The sequence below is a fragment of the Juglans microcarpa x Juglans regia genome, chromosome 1D (genome assembly GCF_004785595.1).
Source record: "Juglans microcarpa x Juglans regia isolate MS1-56 chromosome 1D, Jm3101_v1.0, whole genome shotgun sequence".
NCBI classification, from domain to species: Eukaryota; Viridiplantae; Streptophyta; class Magnoliopsida; order Fagales; family Juglandaceae; genus Juglans; species Juglans microcarpa x Juglans regia.
Window position 1 is genome coordinate 33794156 of NC_054594.1, and position 22303 is coordinate 33816458.

The following is a 22303-nucleotide window of genomic DNA, read 5'->3' on the forward strand; positions in this document are numbered from 1 at the left end:
TGGTAGTTATGACAAAATTAAAATTAATTTTTAATGAAATGACATAATTACAATGATTACTTTAAGATAAATTGTAAAATAATTATAAAAAAAATGATAAATATACCATCATCCATATAATAAGATGATTCCATGCACCTAAGAGGAGGTTCGATAATGAAAACCACCTCACTACTCTCATTTCCTCGCAAAATCCGCCCCTGGATGATAAAAAATGGGTATCATGGGTGGAGACCACTAAAGTGGTTACATTCATGCATTGAAGTAGTTATACAAGATGTGACATCTTTTTTTATCACCGTCGGATCATCATTTATGTTTTTAAAGGAAAAAATTCAAAAGTTGATGAGATATATACACCACCTCATCCAGTGGGATAAGCTTTTACTATAAACAATATATGTATTATGTACAACATGGCTAGGTCATTGGAACCATGTAGCATAAAATAGAAAAAAAATAAATGAAAAAGATAGAATTAGAATAAAAAGAGAGAACGAAAACAAAAGAGATGAGCGAATGAATAATATAGGAGGAGATAGGCCGGGCGGCATCGATCGTTGCTATATCAGAGGAGGGATACTTTTGTCGGATCCGAAAAGATTAGGTGTCGTTTGAATTGAAGAGTGATATCAAATCATCTTATTATATTTTATTTTATCATTATAATTTTTTAAAATTTTCACATAATATACAATAAATAATTAAAATTTTTTAAATCTTAAAATAATAATAATATTAAAAAATAATATTTTAATAATAATTTATTTAATTTTTAATATTTATCTTAATTCATCAGCTCGTCGCCAACACCGCACCTAATAAAATCCAAAAGAATATACGCACGAGTGGTGCCGGACAAGCCTACTTGGGGCCTCAAATATGGACTTTCTTATGATATATCATTATCTAATATGTGGTTAAGAAGAACTTGTGAGTCTTATTTTTAGCTGACACAATAATAAAGATGTTTTGACAATCTCATATTATCCTCAAATATTTAATAATAATAATAATAATAATAATAATAATAATATATATTGTGTGTGTATGCATGTTTAAGATCAGACTTCTTTTATGTATATTTTTATGAAGAGTAATATTATATATAAATTCTTGTAAAAATATGGGATCCATCAAGACAATGAGTTTTGTGTACTTTTTTTTTGGTAGAGTCTAATTTTTTATAAGAAAAAATACATTTGCAATCGTGAATTGTGTAACTACCGTGTAATCGATTTGAAAAAAATGAATAAAATATGAGACTTACATGAAAAAAATTAATTTTTTAATAACAGATCTCACTTTTTTCAAAACGATTATGCGGTATTTACACATTTTATGATTATATGTAAAATTATTAGGGTCATCGAGAAAGATGACCCCTGCAAATTGCACTTTTATTTTTTTATTTTTCTTTTCAAATGTTTTTTAAATCCTTTTAAATATTTTGAAAAAAAAAATGACAAATACATTACAAAAAAGCTTTCTTAACCATTACATTAAAAGAAGAAAAGAGAGAGAGAGAGAATCGTTAGCTTCTCTGGATGGGAAAAGCATGAGACCTATACATTTAAGTTTGTATATATAATTTCTCTTTTACCAAAAGTCATTTTATACGTATTTTTGGTTTTTTTTTTAACATATTTCATGGACTAATGATCTAATCGGTGACCCCTAATTTTACCTTGAGAAAATGAATAAATCATATAAAGGCCCAAAGGGTATAATTTATTAAGATTGTCATGTTTATGAAATCGACTATTTACTTAATAGAAATAAAAATAGACTCTAAAAGTGATTCGAACGAAATTTTAAATTGTTTAATATTTTTGAACTCATATAATCAGATTTCCGACATTTTTTTTAAAATAAATCTCAATAAGAGATATCAACACCTGCCTTTACTTTTAGGCCCGCTAAGGAATATAAACAACTATTTCACGACTCTTATATAATTATTAAATAAAAGAAATTATGAATATAATTTGTTTAATTTTGAGGGATATGAACATATAAATAATACTATTTTATTACAAATTTTTTTTTTTGATGGAATGTCTCGGTCTGAGTCAGAGACATCAATTATGAGAAAATAATTGAACTCGAACTGTGGTTACGATTGATTGTTGAAAATTGTTACATGTCAATATGGTCTCGTTTGATTCAGATCAGAAGAGATGGGATGAAATATTTTGTTAAAAATTAAATAAAATATTATTATAATATTATTTTTATTTTGAGAGTTAAAAAAGTTAAATTGTTTATTATATTTTATATGAGAGTTTGAAAAAATTATAATGATTATATAAGATGGTTGAAATTTTTCTATAATATTTCTTAAAATTTGGCTAAAATCACACTTCTTATAATTTTCTTCTAAATTTTACTAATATTTCAAAAACCTCCAATATTTCATTTCCTGTTCTTTCTCTATTCTATTAAAATAATCTTTCTCTATTCTTTCTTTATTATTTTTCTGTCACTTCCCTTTATATTCTTTGTTTATATTCTATTAAAATATACATTTGGAATAAAAAAATAAAAAAAATTTAGGGAACCGAATGTAGATGAGTTTTCTTCACTTTTCATGTTTTTTTCCTATAATTTGACTAAGGATTAGTTTTAGGGTTGCAGATGGAGCTGCTCTAAGAGCATTCGCAGCCGATGCCTCATAACACTATTTTTCCTATAATTTGAGACTCATTTTACTGTTTTGGTTAAAATCTTCCCTACATCTGAATCTCTATTTTAGGAAAAATGTTTTGGAGATGAACAGTGGTTGCTCAAATATAAGAAATCACTATTTATCCTCTAAATAATTTTTTATCAATATTTTATTCTAATAAATAAAATAAATTCTTCTTCTAATCATCTACATTTTCTCTTATACTCATATTTATTATAGTTTTAAATAATAATTTTAAAAATAATTTAAATAATAACTAAAATATAAAAAAAATTAATTTTAAAAATATTATCATACATGCAAAAAAATAATTTTAATTTTTGTTTAAAATATTTACTAGAATAATAATTCAAAACATTAAAAAAAATATTGAGTAGTTAAGTTTGTGAATGGAAGTGAGAGAAAACATTAATAAAGAAAGAATAGACAAATATTATTTTAATAGAATAGATAAAGGACTGGGAATGAGATATAAGAGGTTTTTTAAAGTTGAGTAAGAATGTGGTTTTTAGTTAAATTATAGAAATTTTTATGGAGAATGAGATTGAAATACTCTAATGCAGCTTACAATTTTCAAATAGAAAATTTTTGTACGGATCCATATTTTTTTGGGATCTACTTATTATTATTTTTTTTTTTATCTAGAATGATCAACTTGCAAGACTTGTGTATTAGATTTATACTCATCATTTCTCATCCATGGAATGATCAACTTGAACCATTTGCTTTAAAAGCATACATAGAAGTACGGAAGTTCAACCTTATATAGAATTTCGATGAGGTTAGAAAGAAAGGAAAAAGACATCATTGAGGCATAAGATTCGCATTACTCAGGAAAAGCGAGAAAAAAATGAATGAAATGGGAAGTATTAAATCTTATCTAGGACTCAAAAAATAGAAGTTCATTAAGGAGAAGCAGCAGCAGCTCATGCGTGAAAAAGTACTGTATTCTGCATGCATGGGAGAAAGATGACATGATGATTGTTGAACATTGATGAAAAAATCTCTCTAGTTTTAGAAAACTATAGATAGGAAAGCATAGAACCGAGCCTGTGATTTGTTTAAAAGGGTGCAAGTCTTGGACACAGAATAACTAGATCGATCCAATGACTTTTGCTTTCAAACAGCCATGCTTTCAGATAACGAATTATAAACTAATACCCATTATTCATTTTATTGGAATTCAGACGTTACTACAGACTCAATATATAATAGGTAGTCTCAACCATCTGGAAATACCATGATCAACACTTTTGTCTCATAATAATATGAAACCAAGACTGAACAAAAGAGAAACTAACTCGACAATTCTCACTTAACATACTTAGCAAACCACTCCAACAGGTTCTGATGGGCCTCCTCAGCAGGCTTCACAGCTGCCTCGTCTTCTCCGTCATATCTAACTGTCCAACCATGTGCAACTTTTGGGAATATCTTAACATAGCCATCCACCTGATAATAATCAGAATGATTAGATTAAGGCGAGGGAAAGGATTCATGCAAGCAACTACAGGTTTTTGGCGTAAGGCTTTGTCAACAAGTCTCACACATCAAAGTATTTGACAAGTAGAAGAAAGTTGTAACCCTAAAGCTTAAAAGCAATTTTAGAATGCAAACAATTCTAACTCATTAATTCAAAAAGATTATCCCAGCGCGGAAGAAATCAACAGATATGTCATGAACATGCTATAGCAAGCGCCTAAAAGAAAGCAGGGCACAGAACAATCTAAACACATGAAATTGAGGCTACAGCATCCGTGACTATATTCCAAAATGATAAAAAAAATTAGATACAAAACTTGCTCCTTTTCTTTTGTTTACTCAGGAAAGTTGTTGTCCAAGGAAAAGAAAAAGCCTTGAACTTCGGAAAAAAGCACATAAATTATAGTAACAGGTAAACACTGTAAATCTGTATAGAGAATGAACAACCACAAAGAGAAAATACCAAATGATGTGATCTTCCTACCTCCGATCTGGCAGTTAAGACCTCCTCAAACTGTTTCAGCAGTTCAGGTGGAGAAATTTGATCAATCTCTGCTCCTAGTATTGCAATAGGAGCCTTAACCCCTGCAATTAATTCCAAACATTGACCATCAAACAACAAGCAATTTTATTTTTCAAAATAATGCCCCCTATCACTCTTTTGCTATTCCTTGCACTAGTGCCCATCCAGATTCATGTGTGATTAGATAAAGTCAGTGATGATTCGTTTGCAAGCAATTTCAGAGTGGAATAACACAAATGTATAAGAAATGATTATCTAGAATCTAGGTCAATAGCTTGTATATTGGCATGACAATAGCAAATAAACGCCCCTTGAACTCATTTTCAGAGTATTAGAAGTGCTAGAATTTATTTCCCAGGGGTGTATCAAAAGACAGTTAAGTTCTGAAATTGCAGATTTATGATCTAGTGAACAAACACATACTTCTTGAATATTTGAGCACTGGAATTCATACCCTTGATATCATCGACAGTGACAAGAGAAGGATGTAATAGCACAGCAGCTTGGATAAGCTCAGCCTTTGCAAGTTCAACCACAACCTTAGCTGACAAAATACAAAATGCAAAATTCAAATATCAGTCTCTTTTCAAAGCAGTAAGAAGATAGCGATTTAAAATATAAAACTTAAAATCAAACTAGTTTCCAGTTGAAAAAAAAATTCAATTTTCTAGAATGAATTGACGGGGGGGTGGGGGGGGGGGGGGGGTGGTGAGTGTGGGGGAAAGTCTACAAAACTATGACTATACACTACCCAAAAAAGAACGGTAAAAGCAAACAAACAAGAACTAATGGAGAAAAAACTCACCTCCCCAGCAAAAGCCCGCAGCCCCAACTGCAGAAAAACCTTTACTTTTTATAGCTTCAAGTACTGGCTTTGCCGCTTCAAATCCCTTATCCTTTTGAAATTATAACAAAGCTTCAGAAACTAATTGTGTAAGATGGAAAATTTATCAGGGTCGCCAATATTAACCATTATCATAAAAGGTGGATGCAGCCAGGCATTTCAAGAATTTATGAAATATGAACCATCTGTTCCTTTCAGCAATAACAATAAAGAAGTTGTGCAGTGGAATCCACACATTTCTTCAGGCAGCCAAATCTGTAAAACTCCCAAACTCCCGATTGAGGCCCTCAGAATTTAATCCAAAATGTTAATGCAGCAGTACATTCAATTTTCACAAAAGGAATCTCTACAGTCTACACCAAAAAGTTATAAACAATTGCCAGATAAGGATTACAATCTAGAACCTACCGTTCCATGATCCTTAATCCAAACTGGTATAGGTCTATGCGTATTTTCGGGCACATAGGGATCTCCATGAAAAAAGTCAGGAACCACCACAAAAAATCCAGTAGCTGCAACCTTGTCTGCAAGCTTCCTTTAATAGAGAAAGCAGCTGAACATTATTTTTCAGAAGCAAAGAGTACACACAAATTTACAAAGTTGATAGTGCTGCAAACGTGTAGGTAACACTATGGCTTTGAATGAGAACACCTTTATCTTCACGCTTAAAAAATGAAAGAACTGCGAAGTACATTGAAGTGCCCACTATCTGACTAAAATAAGCCAGGGAATTTTGGATCGATAGCTCAGATTGAGGAAAAAGAATGTCATCTAGGAATTTCGTCTTGCAGAAAGACAGCTAAAAATAACTTTAAGCCACACAAGCCTACACCCAAACAGACCAAAGAGGTGCGAGAATTAGCCATACCTCAAGTTTGGAGCTTCATAGCCTGCAGGACAAATCAAACATCTAAAAGGTCAAAGACGATGGGGGTAAAAAACTAACATAGCCGAAAATTTTGTAGCGGGTAACAATGGACATTCATATATAAATAATCTGTTCAACAAGATTCAACCGCTCCCTTAAATTTATTTTTCGATATCCCAGTCAAGTTTAGCAAAGAAACATAAATAATAAACAACTGCAGAAGAACGGCGCAAACATTTGTGAAAATGGCTAGAAAAAACACCAATCATTAATACCAGTTTTTGTTAAGAGTATGCAAGTATCAAATTATGGTATCAATCATATTAATCTTGAATTTGATTGCTAGTCTTATCAAGACATCAGTAGATGTAGATTCTTGCGGCCGAACCACGTAACTTTGTCTTCTATATCTTCTCATTTCTGTTCTAAATTTCTATTCTGTTACAAAATCTTGAAATTTTTCGGAGCAAAACCAAAGATGACTGAAGATAGACTTTCAACCTTTGGTGCTGCTCAATATCCCAACTTTTTTTCTTTGCTTTTGATTCTCCAAGATCTGATCTTTTCGCAGATTTTTTTTTGGATAAAATTTAGTTCTCTAGAACAGAAAAATTCCAAGGACAACGAATTTCCCATTATAATCGAAGGTGCTAACGAAATTTCCTAGACATTCATACATATAACCCAAAATAGAAAAAAACAATGAATAAATTCTACAACCATTTCATCCGCCAATCAACTCAAATCCCAAAATCCGAAAGAAAGCACTTCACAATCCAAAAATCAACACCAACTACCCAGATCATGGTTTAAAGTGAGAATAGAGCACCAAACAAAAGTGAGAAAAAAAACTGTTGAAGAGATGCGTAGGTACCAAAGACGTCAGAGACGAGAAGGACGGCAAGCTTGGAGTCTGGAGAGCCAGAGATGTAGCTGCTAAGGCCACCGAGCTGTTCAACATGGCCAGCTCCGGCGCTTGGATTTAGGGTAGGTGGGTTGGAGCAGCACTGAGGGCCGGACATTCTCTTCCTTTGACCAGTCGATGGAACACAAACTTAACACTCTTCAGTCTTCTGGAGTATTACACCATTTCTGATTAGACACTTGGAATTTATAGAACTTAGAAAGTCGTTTTTTTTTTTCCTTTTATTTTTATTTTACTCGGCAGAAAAGTTGTGGTTTGGCCCCTCCATAAGTGATAAGTATATGCACATACTTGCGTCATCCGCCTCGTTTGCGGCTTCCACATGTTCGGGAATGTTTGGACGGAGAGGTTAGTTATATTTTAATAAAATATTATTAGAATATATTGTTTTAATATAACTTTTATTTGATAATTTTAAATTTTAAGATTTTTATTATATTTTATTTAAAAATTTTAAAACATTATAACCATAGATGAGATGAAAAGCTAACCTCTCTCTCTCATGTCATTACATGTTTTATACCGTGAATATTGAAATATTGATAGAGACAAGATTCTTTTATAATTTTTTATAAAATTATACTTTAAATGATGATTTAAAATAATACTTAAAAATGACCTCGTAATATATAAATATTTTTATTTTAAAATATAATGATATAAAAAGTTACACATAAGTAAAATATTATATATTTGCATATTCTTTTTCTGGCATTATAAATAAAAAATAATAATATTTATAATCTTAAGTGTTAAAATCTCGTGCACTCATTTTAAAATGAATAGATAAATATGAAACTCATATGAAAATATTATTTTTTTAATGGTGGATCATATTTTTTTTTTAAATAAATACGTGAAACTTACACATTCTAAGACTGTATATAGCATCATTCAATAATGACACACTTTATCATCTAAGCCTAATGAATCGCCGATATTGCTATCATTTAATGTTAATGTAGACTTTAGCTTATAAGGAAATTGATAGTATGATTTCCAAATGTGTCAACTCATATTTTTATATTATTTTTATTTTTTCTTAATGATTAAAAAAGTAACTATTAGTAAATTTATATTTCTTTTTATTTTTTCTTAATGATTAAGCATGTTTAAAAAGCACTTGAAAGAAAAAGATAAAAAAGAAAGCAAAAAAGCCATTTGCATTGGCACACTGTCGTGGCTTATAAATTCTTAACAATACATTAAGTGTGATTGCGGTGAAAAATATAATTTATAACTTTAGAGGTTATAGCTTATAACTTAAGCAATAAGTTATACCATTAAAAAGTTATTTACTGTTTGGTAGCTATATGCTTAAAGCACCTCAATCATATTATATTTGTTTGGAAACAAATTAAAAAAGTGTTTTATGAGATAGAAATGACGATTACTTGAATTTTTAAAGATTATGATCATATCTTTAAAGGTTTGAAAGTTGTAATTATCTAAAAGTTGTATAGGTATTTTCGTCCATTGATAGTCATTTTAAAATTTGAATTACATTCTACATTATTCAGAAAAACACTTTTGAGGAAATAATGTTGTTCCTCAAACGTATTTTTTAGCTTATTTGAGATTAAGTTATTTGATATGTAACACCCAAAAAATCTAATTTTTCAATTAAAGAGCTTTTACACCTATTTAATTACTTTTTAAGACTTCTACCGTAATCCCAAACAGGCCCTAAGTATGAGGTTTTAAAATAGCTAATGATTTATAAATACAAAACGTGGCTTATTTTTGGCTCAAAATGGATTTCTATATCATCTCCAACTCCATCAAATAAGACACCCCATTTGGATAGTGAAAATATTTTATTTTATCTTATTCTTACAATTTTTTCAAATTTTTATACAAAATATAATAAACAATTCAACTTTTTCAAATCTCAAAATAATAATAATATTAAAAAATAATATTTTATTTAACTTTTAACTTTTATCTAAAATCATTTTATTTCATCTTACGATCTGGACCACAAAACCACCTCCCTCAACCCTTTCCTTTTGTTACTGTATCATTCTGTTGCCTTTGTACGTAGGCTTTTTGTTTTGTCTTTCTAAGATTTTTTTTCCCTCAAAGTTGGATATGTCCCAATCTACGACTCTCCGACCAAATTCAGCCGACATGAATCCCTCCCACCACAATATTCTCATGGTGCAATTTGTTAAAATCATACTACAAGTACGGCCATCAAATCAGAGTATGAGGCTCACTTGCCTCTATTGCCCACGCAATTGGCCTCACATGTCACTATTGTTTGCAAGACATTACTGGAATCCTTGACTTTTGATCTTCAAGATCCAAACAGACCCACCAACACGCGAGTTTCATGTGCCAAGATAGCTAGCCACGGCCCACACCTTTGCGACCTACCTAATATATGGACCATGACAAATCACCTTCTTTGGTGATTCTCTCTTTGGTCTTGTCAGGGAAGAAAATCCAGGCCTCTGGCCTTTTGCAGGCTTTTATCTTTTTTAGCACGTAATCTATTTCATGTGTTGTTTGTTTAGATAGTCCGTAGTCTGTACTCTTCTTTTGTAGAGTCTAGAGTCTAGAGTCTAGAGTTGATGGCATCGTCATGACTACTACATCCATAAAGCATGCAACTTTTACCCATCATCAACATTATTCAAATTCATACATACTACAGGTATAGTTAGTCTCGACAATTTGGAGAAACTACGATTGCCACGACATTACAATAATAACGTCGTTACCCATCTTATTTAATACTATAAACAAAGACCTAACACAACTTGACAATCCTCACTTGACACACTTGTCAAACCATTCCAACAGGTTCTGATGAGCCTCTTCAGCAGACTTCACCACTGCCTCATCTTCAACATTGTACCTAACTGTCCAACCGTGTGAAATTTTGGGGAATATCTTAACATAGCCATCCACCTGAGAAGACTCGGGATTATTAATTGCTTTCATAAACAAAACTTGGGAAAAGATGGGTAAATTTTTCTCATCATGGGTTGTTTACATGCAATGAAGACAAGCCATAGCTACAGTAAGGAAGATTGATCCACGTTTCAGAAGATGATGGATCATTACTATTAGTATTTGATTTATTTGTTTGGATAGAGAAACGATCTCATCTCATCTGATTTGATCATTACAACTTTATCAAATTCTCACACAAAATATAATAAATAATTCAACCTTTTCCAATCTCAAAACAATAATAATATTAAAAAATAATATTCTAATAATATTTTATTCAACTCATTTAAAATCATTTCACATCATCTCATCTCACTATCCAAATGAGCCCTTAACAACACTCATCACAAACCCCGATCATTCTCCTTACCACTAGAGCCAAGACCAAAGAGTGGCAAAGACACCATGACAAACACTAGCCAGAGTGTCAAGAAAAGATTTAGAGATGTAATCCAAAAGCCTCTTGGAGCTACTTTTTGCAGGCTATAAAATTCTTATCCCAGCACAGGAGTCCAGAGATATGGCATCAACATGCTATAGCAAGTGCCTTATTACGACACTTGTGAGAGTGCAGGCTCTGTTACCATTTATGTGGTCCATCTAGGCAGCAAAGAATTTGTTCTCTCATAGAGCTTCACTACCACACCAATGAAGAAAAAGCAGAATACAGAACATGCTAAATGCATGAAATTAAGGTTGAAGGACTTGTGACTAATGACTAATGACTATATATTCCAACATGCAAATATTAAGTACAGCCAGTCCCCTCACTAAGGAATCATAATCCATAACTATAAGATTTAAGGGTTGTTTGGATGTGGAGATGGTTTTATTTGATCCCATCTCATCCAGGGCCGGCTCAATAAGTTTTGGGGCCTAAGGCTAAAATTTTGATTGAGATTTTTTTTTTAAGTAAAATTAAATAAATTTATTTTAATTTTAATTTTTACATTATATTTTATTTTAAAAGAATTCCTATCATTTTTGCAAAGTAAAATTATAGATTAAGATTTTATATTGCCTTTTCAACTAATAACCGATTTAATCTTTATTAGAAATATTCGATTTAAAGAGGATTTTATCAAATCTCGTTTTACTGGACATGCTTTAGATTCTAAGGGCTTGTTTGGGAACTCAATTGTTCTCATGTATTCTCAGATATTCTTAAATTCAAAATTTTCTCTCTTCTTTCTCAAACCCAATAAAATATCTTAATTCAAATTATTTCACTACTATTCACAGACATTCTGAGATATTCCTAGTATCCAAATGAGCCTTAGAAGCAATTATAATCATTATTTTCAATAAAATTCTATAAATAACCTACACATTTGAAAAAAGTGGTCCCTTATCTCTTCAAAGGATTATACAAAATTTTGTTATGAACACTCAAAAATTAGATTTTACTATTTATAATTTTCACATTATATATTAAACTAATAATGACAAAAGAAAAGTGTATTCTCAGAAGGAGAGTACGTGAAATAATTATTATGTGGAATACTTTTAAAACTAAAAATGACATAATATCTACTTGATATTTTTTATATTCTTTTACCGAATTGATTAATTTTTTTTAATTGAATATTTCTTTTAAAAAAGATTCTACTTAGATTTTTTTTGGGGCCTTCTTCCACTAATTACCTTAGTCGCCTAATGGAAGAGCCGGCCCTCATCTCATCTCATCACATCTCAACATCCAAACAACACTCAAACATACATTTTTCAATTTCAAATTTTCAACTTTTTTATATAATCATTATCTAATAATTACAGTTTTTCCAAACTTCCAAACAAAACATAAAAAACAATTCAACTTTTTTAAAATCTCAAAACAAAAATAATATCAAAAAATTATATTCTAACAATATTTTAAATTTATAATATTTTTATTCAACTTTTTCTTTCATTTCTCAAAACCCATAAAACACATCATAACTTAAACCATTTCACTACTATTCACAAACCATTATACTACTATTCACAGAGTTCTCATCTCATCTCATTCGGTCATTCCCCAAACATCCCCTTTTGTTTACTTAAGAATGTTATTATCTAAAGAGAGAAAAATTTCTCAATTAGAAAACAAAAGCGTATAAAATAAGGTAACATCCGGAACACTAAAGTGTAAACCAGCTTATAAATATGAATAACAAGAGAAAAGAAAAGAGACACAAAAAAAGACAAAAAGACTTGATCTTCCCACCTCAGGTTTAGCAGCTAAGACTTCTTCAAACTGTTTCAAGAGTTCAGGTGGAGACAGATTGTCAATCTCAACGCCAAGTACTGCAATAGGAGCCCTGACCCCTGAGATTCATTCCAAAAATTGACCATTATACTGTGACACCATGAGAAATGTGCGCACTGTGACACTGAGCCTGTACTTAAATATCATCTGACTTCAATAGCAGTCACTTCCCCAGGATACTGCAAAAGACACTTTTAAGTTCTGAAATTACAACAACATCAAGGTGCAGCCTAGAGGTCAAAAGGCCGGCTTGGGACGAGTTGTAGACAGAGAGATCCTAGGTTCAATTCTGGATTAAAAGTTTCCCTAGATTACCTGACATTTCCTTCTGATGGGTGGGGGTCATCTATCTAGGGAGTCTACTCCCCAGGAATGAGTCGACTTGGTGATGTTCCACGTAGAAAAAGGTTCCAAAATTGTAGATTAATAATAAAGTGAAACTAAAATATAGAGTTCTGGAAGATTTAAGCACTGGAATCCATACCCTTGATATCCTCCACAGTGACAAATGAAGGATGTAATAGCACAGCAGATTGGATAAGCTCCGACTTTGTAAGTTCAACCACAACCTTGGCTGAGAAGATTACAAAAGTTCAAACATCAGCCTCGTTTTTAAGCATTAAAATGCAAGTGATTCGACACATTAGAAATATTGATCAAACTTCAATGTAAGCAACACTTGAAAAGTTGCCTAGATTCTTTTGTGGGGAAGGGGGTGTCAAGGGTGACTAAAAAGAAAAATGAAAAAACAAAAAATAAAAGGAAGGTCAAACAAAGAAGAACTAATAGAGAAAACTCACCACCCCAGCAAAAACCTGCAGCCCCAACTGCAGAAGCACCTTTACTCTTTACAGCTTCAATTACCGACTTTGCCACCTCAAATGCTTTATCCTATCGAAATAATTATAGAGCTTCAGACGCTATTAGTGCATAACCGAACTATGTAGTAATGAGTAGAAAGCTACAATTTATGGTTGAAAAATGTTGATGCAAGCTTGATTGTTTAATAATTTATGAAGTATGAACAATCTGTCACTTTCAGCAATAAAGAAAGAGATTAGCCAGCTGAGTGCATGCAACCATCTGTTGCTTTCAGAATAAAAATAGGGAAATTGGCCAGCTTAATCTCCATGCATATTCAGGCAGCCTAACACATGAGATTCCCAACCTTCCCCTAAGGCCCTCTGAACTTAATCTGAAATGGAAATGCAGCAGTATATTCAAGTTTCAGGGAAGGTTCCAATGTAAATACATACAGGCAAGTATGTACACACACACACATGTGGATTTATATAGAAACAATTTCCAGGCAAGTATTACAGTCCAGAACCAACCGTTCCATGATCCTTAAACCAAACTTGAAAAGGCCTATCAGATTTGTCGGGCACATAGGGATCTCCATGGAAGAAGTCCGGAACCACGACATAAAATCTAGCAGCTGCAACCTTGTCTGCAAGCTTCCTTTTAACATGGAAAGCAGCAGACATTAGCTTTCAGAAGCAAAGAGTAAGCACAAATTCACAATGTTGAGTGTATGTGTGTGTGTGTGAACCAGACCATGTAGACTACTTGTTCAAAATGACATAACACATCTTGGAATAGATAAATACACTTAACTATTGTACCCACTTCCAAAATGAAAGAAAGATGACGCATTAGAAGTGCCCACTATGTGACAAAATTATGTTAGCCAAGTTAGTCAATGACTTTGAATTTTAAAGAAAATATCTTTCACTTAAACCTAAAATGATAAGAAGTTCAACTTTGCAGAAAGATTGTTAAGATGGCTTTATCTAATATGCAAAATCCCCAAACTAGATGAAGAAAGAGATATGAGAATTAGCCATACCTCAAGTTTGGAGCTTCATAACCTGCAGGAAAAATCAAACATGTAAAGTTAGAAGATGGCAGTGGTAGTTAATTAACCTAGCCAATTATTTTGTAGCAGGTACACAAGGACATGCATGCATATCGCTTGTTCAACAAGAATCCCACCACTTCCTTAATACTCAGTTTCGATATCCAACCAAGCCCAATAGGGAAAAATTAAACAATTAGTTGATTAAAAATATAAGAACGGCGAAAAAATTTACATAAATGACTAGAGCACAAATGACACACCAAATCATCACGAAAAGATTTCTGGAAGCAACATCAGGGATTACTGTAGTTAGAATTTCAACCTTTCGTACCAATGAATTTTTCTAATGTTCTTCAGATTTGGCTCTTCATCACATACATATTCTAAGAAAAACAAATTTTCGATGATAATTGAAGCTGTTGATGAAGTTTTCTTGAGATTTATTAACAAGAATAAATCATAAAAACTTCAAGTCCCATGTTACATAGATGTCACGAGCAAGCGTGAGTGTCAAATTATGGTCTTGCACTCCCCGTCTATTGCCTCCCAACAACCGTAAGAGAGCCAATGGTTTGACAGAACGAGCGTTGGGGCTAACGTCTACAAACAGGTTCTTTATCCATTTTTTTTTCTACCATTGGCTTAAAAACTTGTCTGGTTTGGTTTCTTTCAAGAGTAATGCTAGAGAGAAGTCATTGTAGCAGTACACACTTTGCACTCACTGCATGGCTACTTCTAGTTGATTGTTCTCAACACTCACTTAAGGAGATGTGTGGTCTAGATGATGTCACATCATGTGTGCAAAATGGATGCTCCAAATAGTGACTTCTATCTATATTTATTCTTCTTTTAAACCATTTCATCTCAATGTCTAAACACTATTCAACAATAAATATTTTTTAATTTTTAATTTTTAACTTTTTAACTTTTTAACTTTTTAGAGCATTAGCATTGGTCTATGCATATGCATATGCAAAATCACCTCTTTTGCATATCCACTTTGTCATTCAAGCAAAATTTCCACATTGGCTTATGCATATGTGAGACAAAATAATAATAAAAGTATTTTATTATTATTAATTTTTTGCTAAAATCAATTTTTTTATATATATTTTGTAATTAGCATCCACTACATACATTTGACATTAATAATACAAATGTAATAATAAAATTTATATGTTATATTAAAAATATAATAAAATGAAAAAAATATATATAATATATCATAATAATAAAATGAATGTGCAAGTAAAAGTTTGTTGTGTTGTTGAAGGAGGGAAAAAATGAAAGGATTGTGAGAGAGGGAGTGGGAGGAGAGAGAAATAATGATTAAAATATGATTTGTAGGGTGAATAGTAGTTATCCAAATTTAGATAAGCACTGTTCATAGGTAACTAAATATTTGGATATGCATAAGCTAATGTGGAGGATTTTAAAGCCATATTATGCAAATATAACTTTACATATACATATGGATAGACCAATATTAATGCTCTTAACTTTTTTATCTAATCATTATATCTTTTCCAAATTTCTACATAAAATATAAAAAACAATTCTACTTTTTTAAATTTTAAAATAAAAATAACATTAAAAAATTATATTCTAACTATCCTTTATTTTTCAAAATCTTATAAAAATCTTAATTCAAATCATTTTATTACTGCTTACAAATTACCTCATTATTAATTACAGATTTCTCATATCATCTGTAATCGAAAAAAAACTTAAACCTCATCTCATTTGGTTTGAGGTGGGATTAGTCATCGACTCATCGACATCAAAAAATCGAAACTTCATAATCCAAAAAGCAGCACCCTGATCACAGCTTAAAGTAAAATAGAAAACAAAAGTGAGCAAAGAAGAGAAGTGTAGGTTACCAAAGACATCATAGATGAGGAGAACGACACGCTTGGAGTCGGGGAAGCCAGAGACGTAGCTGCTGAGGCCACCGAGCTGCTCAACATGGCCAGCACCGGCGTTTGGGTTGAGGGTTGGTGGGTTGGAGCAGCACTGAGGGCCTGACATTGCTTTTCGTCGCTCAGCCAAAGGATCGCAGAAAACTCAAACGCACCGGTCAAAGCAGGACTGTCTTTTAGAGTTTGTTCGGACCGACGGTGGGAAATTTTCTAGTTGATAAATAGGAGTGGTTTTGAGAACTTCGGTAAATACGTGGTCCAGTGATAACAACGGTGCGATTTTTAAATGAGAAATGCTACCGCACTAATTTATATTTGAATAAGGTCATTTACCGGTGTAAAATAGATAACTCTCATATAATTTTTTTTTTAAGTAAGTTTTACTAATAATAAATAGTTTTTTATATATATATTTTTTAAGTGGAGTCAATTTTTTTAGAAGGACTTGTATGAGTCTTATCTATTTAGAACTTGTACAAATCATTTTTCTTTATATTTATTTTGTCACTCAATCTTAAAAAAAATTAAAAACATAAATATAAAAGATAAAAAGAATCTAGTATTTTATATCATTTACTTTTCTTTGTATTTTTGAACGTCATTTTATTTTAAATATATATTTTTTAAATTTGTTTAATAATCCACAGGCACGAGCCGCACCACAAATATGATGCCATACTAAAGAAATAAAGTGACTGATAAAGTGAATGATATAAATTAGAGAATGATAATAACATTACTCCTTTTAAATAGGTATAGCTTTTTAAAGCTCAAGTGCATTCTTTTCTCTCCGAGAAAGTAAGGCGGTTCCCTTCCTTCGACAAGGGGTTTAATCTAATCTTTTCTTGCAAAGAGTGTAGTTTTAGAAAACTATGGCAGTGGAAGAGATAATTCTGTCAAAACAATAGGAAAAACTTAATTTGACTAATGAAGAAAGTTCAATTTTTCAGGCTTCTAAGGAACAGGAGTATGGAGTTCATGGAAAATATCGTATTATTGGCAAAGTGCTGACTGAAAAAGGATTGAACAATGAAGCTTTTAGGAAAACAATGGCCCAAGTTTGGAGATTGGAGGGGTGGGTAAGGTTTTAAGGAGTTGGGAGATCAACAATTCCTTATTGAATTTCAATTCTTATATGATAAAGATAAGGTGCTAAGTGGGAAGCCTTGGTTCTTTGATAGGAAGTTACTAACAATACAAGAAGTGATTGATTCTGATGTTCTTAACTCTATACAGTTCAAATTTGAACCTTTTTGGGTCCAATTACACAACCTGCCTCTAGCAGCCATGTCTGAGGAATTGGGGAGCCAATTTGGTGCAACTTTTGGACATGTTATCAAGGTAGATGCTGAATTTGATGGTTCAGAATGGAGAAGATGTCTTAGAGTGCGAGTAGCTATTGATATCCATAAGCCCTTACTGAAAGGTCGTTGGTTGAGTTTTAATGGGCATCACTATTGGATCTCTTTCAAGTATGAGAGATTACAATCTTTTTGTTTCAACTGTGGTATATTATTTCATCAAGGGAAGGGTTGTAGTAGGCCGATGAGTGAATATATGAGAGATGGAGTGAACAAACAACAATTTGGTCCTTAGCTTAGAGCACAACCAATGAACACAAATATTTTTTATCTAAGAAAGTATGGTGATGCAATAGATTCTAATCAGTTTCAGTGGAGGCATGAGGCAGAGACTAGTGTTGGTAAAGGGGATGAGGTAAAGGCAGACATGTTTGAAGTGATAGGGTGTTCTAAGGAGGAAATAGAAGTCTTTACAATAGCAGGCTATCAAATATGAGGATTCAGTAAGGAAGGGGGTACAGTTGACTGCTGAGAGAGGGAATATGGACAACATAGGAATCCAAGATTCCAATCCTATTGTTAGAACCTATAAGGGTAGTAAGGGAGAGGAAAAAGTTGACTTGCAACAAGCAGAGGACAAAAAAGGAAGCTATTCTTTATTAAAGGAGACAAATGAGTTACTACAAGATAGTCATGAGGGCAATATGGAAATGGAAGTTTCTCATCCAGCTTTGTCTACTCTCACCATATCTTGAGACACTGAGGATTCAGACCAGACAAATCCTAATTTAAAAGGGACTTTTTCTAAAGGGTCCACATGGAAAAGAAGAGCTAGGGCATCAAAGGGTAACCATCCAATAGAGTTTGAGAATGAGCCTCAAAGTAATAATAAAATCGATGGGAATACTCAGCTGTGTGATCTGGTTCTAACTAGAAAAAAAACAGAAAATTGGTGAAGTGTTGGAAAATTGCAGTTTTGAAACTGGGTTTGTGGAGGCTGCTGTGCAGCTCCACCAACAACAATGATGGGCCTGAGTTGGAACTGTAGAGGGCATGAAAATCCTCGTACAGTTTGAGAACTTCAGCTTTGGGTGAAGACTAAGTGTCCCAAGGTGGTTTTTCTAATGGAAACTAAGTGTGGAAGGAAGAAAGTAGAAGAAGTAAGAAACTTAGTGGGGTTTGATAGAAGTTTTGTAGTTGAAAGGAGAGGCCTTATTGGAGGGTTAGCTTTTTTGTGGAATAATACTGATGATATTTCTTTAGATACTTACTCTCAAAATCATATATCGTTGTCTGTTAAAAGAGAGGAGACCAATGAAGAGATGTTGGTTACTGAATTCTATGGACACCCTTTCACCTCACAAATGGAGAGTATTTGGCAGTTATTGAGATTGATTAAGCTTAACTTAGATAGATCTTGGATCTACTTTGGGGATTTTAATGAAGTGATGCATCAACATGAGAAGCAAGGGGCAACTCTAAGGACTTACAACCAAATGGAAAGATTCAGGGAGGCAGTGGACTCTAGTGGCTTGAGTGATTTAGGGTATGAGGGTACTAAATTTACCTGGAATAATGGCAAGGGAGGGAGCCTATTTCACTAAGGAAAGATTAGATCGAGTTCTTGGAAATGTCACCTAGATTAATTAATTTTTTTTAGACTTGGGTAACTGCTCTTCCAGCTCACTCTTTAGACCATTGTCCTTTACTGTTTTCTATGAGAGGTGGAAGGGAAACGAGTAGAACTGAAGGAGGTGGCAGAACTGAGATCTTTAGATACGAGGCAAGTTGGGATTTAAGGGAAGAGTGTAATGGAATCATTCACAACTGTTGGGCCCAGATTGATTCATGGCAGGGATCTCATTTGAGGGGTGTACACAATAAACTTCTAATCTGTAGGGACTCTTTAATTCAGTGGAAACAAAATTCTCTTGATAAACATAGGAGACAGGCCTAGGACAAAATCAAATTGCTTTCTAACCTCCAGAATGCTAATACTGGTGCCCTAATCAGGGAAGTGAAACAAGTGCAAAAGGAGATGAAAATTCAATTAAAAGAAGACAATGTAAGGTGGAGACAAAGGGCAAAGCAGGCATGGCTCAGATAGGGAGACAAAAACACTAAATTTTTCCACAGAGCTACTAATCAGAGAAGAAGAACTAATGAAATCCATAATATTATGAAGGAAGATGGCAGTGTGGCTTGTAGCAGGGATGACATTTCATATTCCTTCAAATTTCATTATAATAATCTGTTTTCTACCTTTCAACCAGATAAGATTCCTGAGTGCTTGATGTATGTAGAGAAGAGGGTGGATGAGCATATGAACAATCTGTTATCAAAGGTATTCACTGCTTCTGAGGTAAGGACAACTTTATTTCAAATGAATCCATTAGGATCCCTTGGTCCTGATGGATTTTCAGTTGTCTTTTACCAAAATCTATAGTGGGAGTAGATGTCACTCGAGCTATTCTAGAGATCCTAAATTCTTTTGGTGACATGTCTTGCATAAATCATATTTATATAGTACTAATACCCAAGGTGAAAAAAGCTCAATTAGTGACTGATTTCAGACCTATTTCATTATGCAATGTTATCTACAAACTTGTTTCTAAAGTATTAGCCAACAAACTTAAGCTCATATTGCCTCAGATCATATCTCCATCTCAAAGTGCATTTGTTCCAGATAGATTAATTCTTGATAATGTGATTGTGGCTTTTGAGGCTATGCACTCTATGAGTTGTAAAGTCAAGAGGCAACAAGGCTATATATCTTTGAAACTTGACATGAGTAAAACATACGATAGGGTGGAATGTAGTTTTTTTAGAGCAGCTATGGATAAGATTAGGGGTGTAATCGGTCCGGTCCGGTCCGATTTTGGATAAAATCTAGGACCGAACTGGTATGTACCGGTTTTGTATTTTCTGAAACTGATTACGCACCAATTACCCTCCTAAACCAGTACTTCCGGTTTTACCAGTCCGGTCCGGTCTGATTTTTCAGTTTTTTTAAAATGTAAATTTCACAATTTATCATTAAAGTTTTGTTTAAAAAAAAAAACTGATTTAAAAAAATATGTTTTATACTTTTATTAATATATTAGACTATATAATAGTATTAATATTAGACTATTACTATAGTTATAAGTTATATATTAGTATTAGTTATAAACTATATATTTAATATTAGAATTAGTTATAAAATTTTAGTAAAAACTTGTAGTATTAATTATAAGTATAATTATAGTCATTAGTCTATATTAGACTATTAGTATTAGTTATAAACTTTTAGTGATTTAGTATTAACATTTTATGTAATAATTTATAAATTATAATAAGAAATTATTTCATATATGAATATATATAATTATATATATTATATATAAAAATTTCAGATAAAAATTTATAATTATACATAATATATAAAACTTATATATATTAATATATATAATATTTTGTATAAAACTTATATATACAATAATACAAATATTATTTTATATATATATTTTTTATCAACCGGTCTGGTCCGGTCCGAAAAATCCTAAAACCAGAATCGGACCGGAACCAGCCGGTTTTCTCGTTCTAAGAACCGGTTCGGTCCTGTCTGGACCGGTTTTCCCGTTTGAATTTACACCCTTAGATAAGATGGGTTTCAGCTCCAGGTGGATTGACTTAGTGATGGGGTGTATTTCTACTGTATCTTACTCTATACTCATCAATGGTGTTCCTCAATCATGGTTTCAACCCGCAAGGGGACTGAGGTAGGGAGACCCCTTGTCTCCCTATCTTTTTATCCTTGTTTCAGAAGTCTTGAGTTCACTCTTATACCAAGCTGAAGTTGCTAAGCAAATTCATGGGTTCCATTTTGGTAGAAGCAATTTAAGTATTAACCATTTGTTTTTCTGCAGATGATAGTTTGCTCTTTTGTCGTGCAAATGGTGTAGAGTGGGCTAAGCTATTTGATCTTCTTGATATGTATGAAAGGGGCTCCGGACAAAAACTCAACAAAGATAAAACTTCAATCTTTTTTAGTGCAAATACTAGAAGGTAAACTAGAGATTACATCCTTTCCATGGCTAGAATTAGAGCTATCTCAAGCTATGAGAAATATCTTGGACTACCTGTTCTTATAGGCAGGTCAAGAATACAAGCTGTTAAAGGGATCCTGGATAGAGTCAAGGCTAGAGTGAGTAATTAGAAGAATAAGCTACTATCTCAAGCTGGAAAAGAGGCTTAATAGAGTCATGCACAATTTCTAGTGGGGACAACAAGAAAGGGAGAGGAAGACACATTGGGTTTCTTGGCATCAAATGGGAAAGGCAAAATCAGTAGGAGGGTTGGGATTTAGAGAATTTGAAAGTTTTAACAATGCTTTATTAGCTAAACAAGCTTGGAGAATTATATAAAAGCCACTCTCCTTGGCATCTTAGGTTCTTAAAGTGAAATACTTTCCTACTATAGATTTCTTGAAGGCAAAGGTAGGTGGCACTCCTTCATTCATCTGGAGAAGCATTTGTTCAGCTAGACACTTGAATGAATAAGGTTCCATTTGGAGAATTGGTAATGGTCAGAGTACTCTTATTTGGCAAGACAAGTGGTTGCCTATTCCCTCTAGTTATAAGTCCAATCTGTACCACAAATTCTGTCTGGGGACGCCAAGGTTGCTTCTATTATCAACCATA

The 22303-nt window shown here is 32.6% G+C and overlaps 2 protein-coding genes across 2 annotated transcripts; both read right to left on the reverse strand.

Moving 5' to 3' along the window:
* Positions 1–3836: 3836 nt before the first annotated feature.
* Positions 3837–7492, reverse strand: LOC121242278 (endo-1,3;1,4-beta-D-glucanase-like). Its single transcript, XM_041140167.1, has 7 exons — positions 7281–7492; positions 6407–6428; positions 5947–6073; positions 5500–5590; positions 5149–5238; positions 4656–4756; positions 3837–4141 (listed from the first exon to the last, which is right to left on the reverse strand). The coding sequence occupies exons 1-7, from the start codon at positions 7426–7428 to the stop codon at positions 4001–4003; spliced, it is 720 nt and encodes a 239-aa protein (XP_040996101.1). The 5' UTR covers positions 7429–7492; the 3' UTR covers positions 3837–4000.
* A 2438-nt stretch (positions 7493–9930) lies between these two features.
* Positions 9931–16550, reverse strand: LOC121242285 (endo-1,3;1,4-beta-D-glucanase-like). The gene is made up of 7 exons (XM_041140174.1): positions 16282–16550; positions 14390–14411; positions 13875–14001; positions 13341–13431; positions 13025–13114; positions 12499–12599; positions 9931–10247 (listed from the first exon to the last, which is right to left on the reverse strand). The coding sequence occupies exons 1-7, from the start codon at positions 16427–16429 to the stop codon at positions 10107–10109; spliced, it is 720 nt and encodes a 239-aa protein (XP_040996108.1). The 5' UTR covers positions 16430–16550; the 3' UTR covers positions 9931–10106.
* Between the last annotated feature and the right edge of the window lie 5753 nt (positions 16551–22303).